The sequence below is a fragment of the Thrips palmi genome, unplaced genomic scaffold (assembly GCF_012932325.1).
Source record: "Thrips palmi isolate BJ-2018 unplaced genomic scaffold, TpBJ-2018v1 HiC_scaffold_16, whole genome shotgun sequence".
Classification (NCBI taxonomy): domain Eukaryota; kingdom Metazoa; phylum Arthropoda; class Insecta; order Thysanoptera; family Thripidae; genus Thrips; species Thrips palmi.
This window is the reverse complement of record NW_023144625.1, coordinates 5,532,979-5,544,904: the sequence shown is the minus strand read 5'-3', so window position 1 is coordinate 5,544,904 and position 11,926 is coordinate 5,532,979. Positions and strand designations below refer to the sequence as shown.

General features: G+C 44.1%; 1 protein-coding gene and 1 long non-coding RNA gene across 2 annotated transcripts; one reads left to right on the top strand and one right to left on the bottom strand.

Annotated features, from left to right (window-relative positions):
• Window positions 1–177: 177 nt before the first annotated feature.
• Window positions 178–5,084, top strand: LOC117642278 (zinc finger protein 865-like). The gene is made up of 4 exons (XM_034380315.1): window positions 178–761; window positions 1,999–2,115; window positions 2,497–2,589; window positions 3,447–5,084. Exons 1-4 carry the CDS (start codon window positions 644–646, stop codon window positions 3,866–3,868), a joined length of 750 nt encoding a protein of 249 aa, XP_034236206.1. The 5' UTR covers window positions 178–643; the 3' UTR covers window positions 3,869–5,084.
• Window positions 5,085–6,880: 1,796 nt separating this feature from the next.
• LOC117642398 lies at window positions 6,881–10,665 on the bottom strand. The gene is made up of 2 exons (XR_004587561.1): window positions 10,228–10,665; window positions 6,881–7,100 (listed from the first exon to the last, which is right to left on the bottom strand). It is a non-coding gene; the product is annotated as an uncharacterized LOC117642398 (long non-coding RNA).
• Window positions 10,666–11,926: the final 1,261 nt, after the last annotated feature.

Sequence of the window (11,926 nt, the reverse complement as noted above, 5' to 3'; positions counted from 1 at the left end):
TTCTTGATTTATTTTATTTGTGCATGCGATAGATGGACGTGTTTACTAGTTCTAGCAGAGTTTGCTTCGGGTTGCTTACGTCTGTGACTTTCTTTGCATGTTAACTATGCTGCAGGACTTATTGCGGCACGAACACAGCTAACGATGCTCGATGCTTTCCCTAGGGTCTTGATCTCTTGCCCGTGTGTGCAATGCTACTGGAAGTGTAATAATGAACTCATTTCAGAAGCAACACTGTTTTTATTGCAATATTACTAATATTGTACTAATATTACTAATATATTAGTGCCATAAAAAGTTAGTAGGGTAGGGGTCAGGGCGAGCTTTTTAGGATGCATGAACCGTGTGGTCCTTTCGCTTGCACGCTTTGTAGTTTCGGTATTGCATCGCTCTGTTAGATCGGTAGATCCTCGTAGTGTTGACGAAGCCTTGATAAGGTTCTCGAAACGGATCGATGTGAGTGGGGTTGAAATCCCCTGTGGTTTTAAATACGCTGTACTGTACGTCATTGAAATCAATTCGACGTCGGATTGATTTCGTGTCAGTACCAAAATTAGAGTTGATATTACTCAAAAATGACGTATTTTAAACCCTCAAGGTGATATCGATTCTACGGGCATCGATTAGTTCCCAGATTCTTTCTATGACTGGCCAGGAGTTGTGGTTCACGTGCACTGCTTCGTTTTCAGGTCCACAGGAAAGTCCGCAGCCAATCATCCAGCATGCCGAGTCGTCCGTGTGTGTGCTGTGCATCGTTAGAGGTGAGAGAGTCGGTTGCTTAAAACCATATTCACTTCGCTGCAATCGCCTCGTCACAATTTTTGATGCTTCATTGCACTGCAACACCTCTCATTCCAGGAACGTGACATCACGTTCAAACGAATGTGACGAAATGTCACGTTCTTTTCAGCACTCTGCCACATTCGTTTGAACGTGAATCGGCCTTAAGGGGAGGTTCTGGTGAAAATGCTATTTCCTCCTAAATGGGTCCCACTGTGAAAATTAGTTAAAAATTTGATGTCTTACCAAGCAATTATAAAAAATTTTCATTGGGGATGCACATTCTATGCCCTGTACCCAGTCGCAGTGCCTTTTTCTCCTATTTATGCTTGAACTTTAAAAATCTTCTTGCGCATACTATTTTGTCGTAAAAGGTTGGCCTTGACATTTTTCACTTCTTCAATTCATTTTTAAAAGATGCCGGCATGCACAACTCAAAATGTAAATTACATTTTTATTTGCAAGCTTTCTAACCAAGCATTTCACTATAATTGATCAAAAATGTACAAAATAGTAAAATTTTAGGGACTTTTCAGCTTGAAAAGCTTACAATTATTAATGGAATGGAAATTTTGAGCTATGCATGCTGGAATCTTTTGAAAACGAATTGAAGAAGTGAAAAATGTCAAGATCAACCTTTTACGACAAAGTAGTATGCGCAAGGAGATTTTTTAAGATACAGCCAAAATAGGCTCAAAAAGACTCTTCGACTGGGTTCAGAGCCTGGGATGTGCTTACGAAAGTCCAATTTTAGTCTCCTCGGAGAAAGATTTTATATTCCGAACAAATTATGACAGTGGGATCCATTTGGAAAATGGCAAGATTTTCACCAGAACCTCCCCTTACAGTAGCTTATTCTCATCCAAGCGAGTGTGACTCAATGCTCAAAGGTACGTGGCATATTTTGTCTTAGTGCTATTGAAGTGCCAGTTCATTTTCTCAACAATGTTCCTGCCTTGGAACAATTATTATTGAGCTCATTCATTTCACGCCTTGACCTCCGCTAGGGTTTCCACTATCTTCGTTATTATTAAGAAAGATGCCCACGTAGGTAGGAGGTTGTTAAAGCTGCTGATAAAACTAAAGTAGCGGAGAAAAAAATATATGTTTTAGAATTTTGTTTCTTTAGAAAGACAATTTAGCGACTTTCTTCTTCATGGGTAGGAGGCCACGTTCCGTATTCTGCCAGTTCTCTCTGCGAAGTTCGTTTTTGCCCAGGTCCCGGCCACGTCCAGGATGGAGTTCCGTGTTTGCTGGTCAGCAGCTCACTGATTTCTGGATGTGTCGCGGAAGGAGTGACATCAGGAACGCCAAGAGAGACTCGCCGCGCTACAAGTGAGTAGTGATAACAAATTATTTTTAGTAGAGTAGGAGCTACCGTTACCTCAATGAGACCCACTTGAGGAGCATAGTTCTAGAAGCTGAAACAGCCACACAGTTCAAATTTTCACGTTTATCGCAAAAAGTATTTTTAGCATATGTAAGGTACACACTTTTGAGTTTTTAACGGTTAGAAATTGTTCGAAAATTACGAAGCGTTTAATTTGTAAGCTTGAGTTTGCTCCAAGTACCTTCACTTGCTTAGGTATTTTGTAAGGTTTTCGAAGTGTAGAAATCTCAGATATTTTGGTTACCAGAGCTAAGTGTGGTTACTCAACTCAGTGTGGTCTCCCTTTTCCCAAAACGGGCGTAAAGATTCGTGTCGCCTTGTCACAGGTCAAGTGCAACACTTTGAGGTGGCTAACGGTTTTCGCAGTGCGGTCACACGGGATGTGGATGGTGAAGACGACGCTCCGGACGCCCTTAGCGGTGAGTCGCACTTCGGATATTATGCTTTGTCGCTGTTTTTCAACGAAAAGTGACGTCGCATTCGTTCGGTTACGTTCGTCCGCCAGTGACGCGATTACTCCAAGAAAGTGATGTCACGTTCGTGAATGCACTACGTATGTCACTTTCATTTCAATGAAGGTCCAGCCAGGTCCAGCAGCCTCTTCGGGTTAGTGTTTTTCATTTTAGCCTATATATTCGCAGGTAAAACTCTCATTCCAGGAACGTGATGAGCGTGGCAAAATGTCACGTTCGTTTGAGCATTGTGTCACATTCATTGGGATGTTAATCGGCCAAAAATTATACACTGCTAATCCAAGTGTGGACCAGTCCACGCTAGGTAGCGTGGACCACGGTGGTCCACACTTGGAAGTGTGACTGGCCTATGAGAAGTTAAACGCTGTGAAGCGTGGACCATAGAGCTTGGTCCACGTTTCCTAGCGTCGGCCATTCGTGGCCCACGTTTCGTTGCGTGGACCTGATCCACACTTCGATTAGCAGTGTACCTTCGTTCATTCAAACGAATGTAACACAATGCTCAAACGAGCGTGGCATTTTGTCACGTTCGTTTCAACTTGATGTCTGTCTCGCTCCTGGAATGAGAGTGAAAATGCGTTACCTACACCCGCGCTCCTGGAATGAGAGTGAAAATGCGTTACCTACACCAGCCAAACGGTTTGCTGAACTAGCGTCCTTGATCCTCGTGTTAACCTCTCTTTCTTCCACTTTGGCGAAATTTAGTCCAGCAAACACGGTTTCGCTGAATTGGCGAAATTTTGTTTTCCCTGCGGCTTGTATATAAAATTTCGGAGACTTTTACGGTGTGGTTTCCGTTGCAGAAGCTGATGCTGAGACAGAGGACCAGGTGAGGAGGCCGCCGAGGAGAGCAGCGAAGTCGGTGGCCTGCGTCCGAACGCGTCAGGTGATGCTGTCCGAGAACGCCCGTCCGCGAGCGCGCAGAGACAGGCGGGAGCGGAGGCCCCCGCGCGCCCGACCCACGTACAAGTGCGAGGGCTGCATGAAGCGCTTCCGGACGCAGAAGGAGGCCGTTCGCCACCTCGACATCTTCCACACGGAGGAGACGCCCTACGCGTGCGACATTTGCCGCATGGAGTTCACTCTGGCGATCTACCTCAAGCGCCACATGAGCAGTCACGGTCCACGCAAGTCGGGGACGCGGCATCTCAAGTGCGACGTTTGCGGTGTCAAGTTCTCCCACGTGTCTTACCTCACGGTGCACCAGAAGACCAGCGGACACTAGAGTGGAATTTTTAGGTCAGGTTGTCCCTTAAGTCTCACCTCTTGGTGCAACAGAAGCCCTTACGACTCACCTCTCGGTGCAACAGAAGACCTGCGGTCACTAGAGTGGAATTTCTTGGTCAAGTTCTCCTATTTATCTTACCTCTCGGTGCAACAGAAAAGAAGCGATCACTAGAGTGGAATTTCTAGGTCAAGTTCTCTCTTATACCTCTCGGTGCACTAGAAGACTAGCGACCACTATAGTGGAATTTCTAGGTCAAGTTGTCCCGTATGTCTTACCTCTCGGTACAGCTGAAAACTAGCGGTCCCTAGAGTGGGACTTCAAGGTCAAGTTCTCCCATTTGTCTTACCTCTCGGTGCAACAGAAGACCAGCGGTCACTAGAGTGGAATTTCTAGGTCAAGTTCTACCTTATGTCTTACCTCTCGGTGCAGCAGAAGACTCGCGGCCACACTGCACATCCAAGTTTGAGACATTCATACACTAGATAACGTGGGAAACGGTGTGTCTCACGCTTACAAGCGTGGAACGCGTCCCACGTGATCAAGTGCATGCCTGTACCACACTTGGATTTGTTGTGCACCGCACTCTGTTTCCGGGAGCGTTACATCACATTAAAACGTGCGTGACTGAGTGTCACGCTCCTTTGAACATTGTGTCACATTCGTTTGAATGGGAATAAGCTAACTTATGGCTGATCCACATCCAAACGAATGTGACACAATGCCCGGAGAAGCGTGACATAAAGACACGCTCGTTTCAACGTGATGTCACGCTACTTGAATGAGTATGTTCGAAGGGGATTTTCCCGAATAAACGGAGTGCTCGCAGGGCGTCTGCTTCATTTGAAGCCTGTCCATTGTGTGTTTCTTGATTTGAAGCCTGTCTTCTATTATGCATTTCTTGGTTTGAAACCTGCCGCATGTCTAATGGCTATTTCTTGATTTGAAGCCTGTCTCATGTTAATTGTCAATTTCTTAATTTGAAGCCTGTCTCGTGTTTATTGTCTATTTCTTGATTTGAAGCCTGTTCCTTTCGGGGAGGAGGGCCAATGGGGTGGAGACGTTAGTTGCCCTTTAGCGGGAACGAAACAGCAATCTAACACAGCATTCATGGTTATGTTCAGTTTTTCCTCGATTTTGTTTTAAAACCAACACGATTTTACGAGAAAAACTTTGGTGTGTTACTTTAATGTTAATTTGTGTCAGTTTTTTTTCTTTTATGCGCAGTTCTGCCTTCTTTACTCTGTTGCTTGTCTAGTTTGTTTGCTTACGCAATTGTTTGCTTACGCAATACTCTTTTATAATAAAAAGGTTCTGACCTTTTTATTGTAATGTTGACGTTCTTTGTGAAAATATATTCGTGGATGTAATTGAGGTATGTGACGTTAATTTCTTTATCCTAACATGTTGAACTTATGAACGTCATTACGCTGGTGAACTGCACACAAAGTTCTGCACTCTGAAAACCTTAAGTATTTTGGACCTTACAATGAAAAGCAGCTTGTTATAACAAAGTGAGCATACATGACCTTTCAAAGAAAATACTTCGTAATTTACGAACTATTTCCTCGTATAACAAAGTAAATTAATTTGTATTATGTATGCTAAAAATACCTCGTAAGGTTTTAAGTGTGTCGGTGCCTCACTTTACGCGTTGAGTTTTCCTCCTTTGGTTCCGCAGTGAATTGAAAAACCAGAAGGGAGAGGTGACAGCGTGGCAATTTTTGAACTACATGTTCAACAGTGCAGCACTTATCAACAGCTGAGGCAAAATAAAATAAATACTGTCCACTCTTTAAACCAACTCAACACTTCCTGGAGCGGAGTTACTCTCCACACTTAGAAACTCTGCAGTATTCACATTTCAAGCTCACAGAGCACTATCCAGCATGGAGCACCCGTGGACAACTCCACACTTGAAGTGTCAGCAATGACTGAGCTCTTTCCAAGTGCGGGGACTGTAAATTCCACTCCTCCGCATTTCAAGTGTGAAGTTTTCCACACTCCGTTTCACACCGCGCAATATTCAAAAATTCCAATGCTAACGCATTGCACGGTGTTCCGGTTGTAGGAGTCAATTTGAAGTCTGTCGTCTAAACGTTAATCACGTTAATTTTACCATTATTTACGTAACTTTGAATCCTACCGGTATTTTTACATCCCCAAACCTGATTCAGTTAACACAATGACCATCTCAATCCATCTCGCGATCTCGCGATTTACAGTGCTCATGTTCGTCAAACGAAAGTCATCCGCGTTCCGAAACCACCCCTCCCTAGTTTGTAAGGTTTGTCAAACCAACCGTCGTGCTGGTTACAGAATTGAGGAAAACATCACAGGAGAACCGCAGCCTTTAAAAGCAAGCCAAACAATCCAACCTCAGCAACAATGTAGGGGCAGTTTCAATGCGCGACTACTCGTGTTTTCAGCCTCGCGATTTTCGAAAGGGCGCAGACGCCGAGAAAATTGTTGCCAACCCCCGAAAATTAATTTATTGCGTCTTTTCTGCTACGAACTTTTTACTGACAGACTTCAAAGATGTTCCAATGTCGGGACACCGTGCGATGCGTTAGCATTGGCATTTTCGAATTTCACGGCGTTTTTATTTCTTTTTATCAGCGACTTTAAATTTTGACAGTTGGTACGATGGCACCGTGTCGTTGCCATGGAGACTATTTTTTCATGTTTTAACCATTTTCTCAGAACACAGACGATTTCTTGTCACCTTGATGAGGCAGGAGGTTTAGTTTTGAGGAGTGGCACATTTTCTCTTTGAAACGTTTCTGGAAAATGTAAACGGATAAGGGTGCTTGATTGTTGCAAATTTATGTTTTAGTCGTTCACGTTAAATTCTCACGATAAATTTTTGAAATTTTCAGGAATTTTTATTTGATTACGATAACGAGTAATTTGGCGGGATCCATTTTCCAATCACAGGATACCGGAAAAAAGATAAGAATCTGAGCCGTCCCGGGCAATAGGGGTCCTCCTTCGTCGGAACCCCTAACAAGGTCCGGTCCAAAAAAGTTTATTATCCACAGGCTACATTCAACAACATTGCAAGAGGGCTACCCCGCGAGGGTGGTGGTGGTGGTGGCGGTGCTGCTGCACGTGCAGGTCCCGACAGTGCACACACCTTTGACGCCTTCGGTGCACAGCGTGTTGCACAGCGTGTTGCAGAGCAGCGGGCAGAGGATGGGGTTGAGCGAAATGTAGATGGGGAGCAGGCACGCTGCGAAAATGACAAGGGTCCTCGTTGCGTCATAGTTTATATAGACTACAACTCCATCCCAAGGTAGACTAAAATCTGCGCTGTCATTCAGGGGTGCTCTGATAGTGCCTTTCGACGCTTGACTATACTCAAGCTAGCCCATAGTCAAAAACTTTTTGTAACGCCTATAGGCGCCTCGTCAGCAGACGCCTATAGATGCCTCCTTATTTGATCCAGGAAGCGGAAGAAGGGGATAAGTCCATTTCGGCCATTTATCAGGAGAAAGAAAAAACTGTGGGAAAACTAGAACAAACCAAATGAATTTTGTAGATTATATCAAGTTCAAAAAGCAAAAGTTAAATTTTGAGAAAAACATCAAAAGTGTCAGATCACTCCGTAGAGGGTTTCTGTGACTTATCACTTCCCGTTGAAATGGAAAACAGAGACATTTCAACTTGTATTTCCTAAACGGAGTGGAATTTGGAGACAAGTCAAGTGGAACTTTAGTCAGCATAAAGTGCTTGTCACTCTGGTGTATTTTTTGGACTTCGCTCTTTATTCCATTTCAGTTTTTAAAATGAAGAGAGCTTAAGTTGACTTGATTCTTTTTACACTAGATTCATTAAATTACAAGTTGAGTTATCTCCTATTGGAAATATTTTAAACGGAGTCATGTGCGGAGTTCGGTTGAGTTGTTTCCATTTTCCGCTAAATTTCGAGCGTAAAAGGGGTCAAATTGAGTTATATCCTTTTTCAATGTGGATTTTCTCCTTAACTACAAGGAATTAAGTCAAATAATTTGGTGTAACGATGTAAACCATTCTAAGGCACAATAACAAGATAAAAACTCAATTTGAAGACAAGTCAAGTTATTCCCTTCTTCCGCTTCCTGGATCATTTAGGAGCGCCTAAGGCGCTGAGTTTCAGGACGCCTTTGGTCCAGCCCTTACTGGCCCGATCCATCTTGTTCCCTATGGATACAGCACTGCAAAAAAAATTTCTTGTGAGAAGTGCAACTAAAGCTCAACGGAAACTGTGAAAGAAAACTACGAGGGTTGAAGAAAGTACGAGACTGGTACAAAGTACACCGAGAATTGCACAAAGTTACGACGAGGCCTGGACTGGACTGCACTCGTCATGTCACTTCCCCTGTACTTTGTACATGTTGTTTTTTGGAAAGTACAATTTTTTCCTAATAAAAAATTTGCCAGGAATTTGTGTACTTTTGTTGTGGCTTTTTCTTGCAGTGTGCCCTGGCCCCTCCTTCATTATTATCAATGTCCAAACCAAGGGGTGGCAACGCCCTCCGTCTTTCTATTGACGAATTCGACCCCCCCTCCCCCTTTTGCACATTAGTTTGCACCGTCGAAATCCAAAATTATACTAATTCCAAGAGGGCTAGGCTGTTTCGTAATTACGATAGTGTATGAATTGAGGAAAGTATTAAGGCCAGGTTTCAACTTAAAGGCTCAAAAACTTTCCCAGATTAACGGTTTGACCCTTTTCTTGTAGCGTTTTAAACCAAACCCCGTATTTCTCGTGTTTTTGCGATGCGGTGCCGTGGGGTGCATTGATCGTGTACTTACGTTTAATTATTACTTTAATATGACCTTTAAACTTGACGCCTCACCTCTAATTCATTCGAATTCCTTTGAGTATCTCCCTCATGATTGAAAAAGAGGGGGGGGGGTCGAACTTGGCGCCAGAATAAGTGTACAGCGTTGCCACCCACCAGTCAAAACCATGTTTTGTTCGGGGAAAATTAGACTTCTCCCCTAAAGGTGCGAACAAAGAAGCGATCTATTTATTTATTGCTTGCGTGAAACGTTGAAGGCAATCAACCAATCAAGTAGTCTAAGATTCTATTTTGCTGGACAATTTTTACTGGTTTAACTCAAACATGGCACGCAAGCGAAATAAATAGATCTCGTTTTTTTTTTTCAGTTCAAGGCACAGAAAAACCAAACGTGGTCTAGACAACACTACTGGCGTTGTCGGATGGGTGCCATTTTGGCTGCTTCTGTTGGTGTGGTCTTTGCATGCAATGACCACACCTTACTCGTGGTCTAGACACTGCTAGAAAAAAACACGACAAACTTACAAAAATTCCAGGCAAATTTTTTATCAGGAATTTTTTGTACTTTAAGACGACAACAACTCACTGGTAAAACTAAAGCGTAACCCTATGCTTGAGTCAAGCATAAAGTTACGCTTGAAGACGTTACGCTTGAAATGAAGCATACCCTGGAAACTCCCCCATGCATTTAGATGGGGGGAATCTGGGCGGATGAGCCTGTTACGCTTGATTTCAAGCGTAACCTGATTACGCTTGAAAACAGAGGGTAACACTACGCTTCAGTTTTACCAGTGCTGTTGTGTAATTGTAGTACAAAGTACAGTGGAACCGGCATGACGAGTGCAGTGCAGTCGTTGTAGTTTGCGCCATTCTCGTTGTACTTTCAACAATACCCGTTGTACTTTTGTTGTACAGTTTTCGATGTACTATTCACACTTTTTCTTGCAGTGGACCACACCAACTGATGCAGCCAACATGGCACCTATTTGTCTGCGTGTCTGCCCGTCCGACACACCTCGGGCCGGGCCGGGCACCGGGATGTCCGGCTGTCCACGCGGACAAACTTTGAATTTAGAGAGCCAAACCGTGCCCGCAACGAATCGCATGATACTGGAATGCCTAAAATTTGCGGCCGCATCGGATAGGCACTTCTATCCGAAGAATGCCGTTGTTTTAGCTGTTTTGGACTTTTTTTGTTATCTGCTCTCGTTAGCCAACCGCCAGTTTCATACGGGTGGCGCTACACTGCAAATCCAAAGGCAATACTTTTAGTACCTTTTTTGGCGATACAATTGAACCGCCTAACGGAAAAGTATTGCCTTCAAAACGGCGATACACAAAAGTATCGCAAAAGTATCGCCAAATTTTGGCGATACTTCTGTGTATCGCCGTTCTGAAGGCAATACTTTTCCGTAAGGCCGTTCGTTGGAGATACTCAATTGTATCGCCATAAAATGTACTTAGGTATCGCCTTTGCAGTGTACTAGCGGCTCCAAAGCGAACTAGAAATGTCGTCCGAAGTGTCCGCCCGTCTGAGCTCTATAGTTCGGTTTTCCAGTGTGCAGGACTCACGGCGAGCGGTCGTCTCCGCCATGCCGGCGGTGATGCCCGCGACAAGCAGGACGCAGAGGAGTGCGGTGGACTGCTTCATGGTGGAGTGGATGTGGCGCGCCGCCCGACTGCGTGCCCGCCATTTATTTGTACGCACTGCCTGGATGTGGGCTGCCCGGGTTCAAGCACCGACAGGGCTCCTGGTATTTGCGACCCTCTCAGCCGCGCTCTCCGACGCACAATCTTGGTGGGTCACCACCATTGTCTCCTAGCCAGACAATGGCTGCTCTCCGAGCGCGCTTTCCACAACAGGCACATTATTTGAACAAGATACGGCGGCCTTGAGTACACTGTCGTTCAAGGAATGTGACGTCAGAAAGTGAATTTGGTTTGGTCAGGTTCGTCTGAATGCGATGCCAGATTCGTTTGAACGGGGATCAGCATTTAAACGAATGTGACATCATATCCAACCGAACGGTGACAAAATTCACATCCTAACATTCGATGAGTAACAGTGTACTCGCTTGGAGAAGCTTAGCTTCCGCTGAAGCTCCTCCAGGCGCGGATCCAAGGAAGGGGGAGGAGCGATGCCCCCTCGCACGAATTTGTGCGATTCTGCGTGCAAATTTTACGTGAATATAGACTGATTTCTACCCTTTTAACGCCTACTCATATCTCATAAAAAGACTCCCGTAGACACCGGATTGAACTTCTGGAGAGCTGAAGTCACAGTGTCCTCTTCAGACTGCGCTGGTAACATACCGTAGAACGGGGTAATATGAGACAAATTTCGAGGTTTTTCGTGAATTTCCCCCTTTCAATTTCATTTTGAGGTACTGAGGTGTTCATCACTTGTTCATTGACCCTTTGGCTACACTCCCACCAAATTACAGATTTTTAGGTGCAGTAGGGACCTTTCAATAACCCTCGGAATGCCGTCCCATATTTCCCTGCAATGTGGGGTAATATGAGACAAAAGAAAGAAATGTTAAAGAAGTATGGATAATTAATCATTTAGGCGGGTTTGGAGCTTTTTAAGTTCTTTTCATTCATTTTAAAGATGATTGGAACCTATAATGGAGACGATATAAAATCTGGAGGGGAGAAATATGGGTGCCACTAAAGAGAGCTCAAAAATGTATAAGAAGTCATGAGTTGTGCCTGTCACATGAAAATACTAAACGAAGAGCATAGATGCCGGTCAGATAGTAAAACAAATTCGCGTTAAAATCATTATTACTTGAAATTATTAACAGTGGAGTATGTTTGGCCTCATGTTTCAAGCGAAAAGAGGTGTCTCTATTTTCCCTGCAAGGTAACAAAATTGTATTCCATCTGGAACAGGCAGCCCGAGAGTAGACATATCGGAACCAAATTTTGTCCTGATTATGTTGACATAATTGCCTACAGATTTAAACCTCGTTCGGACGAGAACCCAAGTTCTAACCGAGGTTTCTGGGGAGGTTTTTACGAACTTTATAGAACTTGTTAAAATTAACAGGTTTTTCCTTTGGTTCTAAATAACACTGGCGAGTCTCTGATAGCCTCCGTGCGTTTCCTGTGAGCTGCCACGGCCTCCTAGATCACGAAAAAAAATTCACGGTAATCTTCTGAACAACCGCTAGAGAGCAACACGACAAAAACCAAAAAAAGTGCACTTTGTCTCGATTTTCCTTCATGTCTCATATTACCCCGTTCTACGGTACGCTTCTTGTGCGTG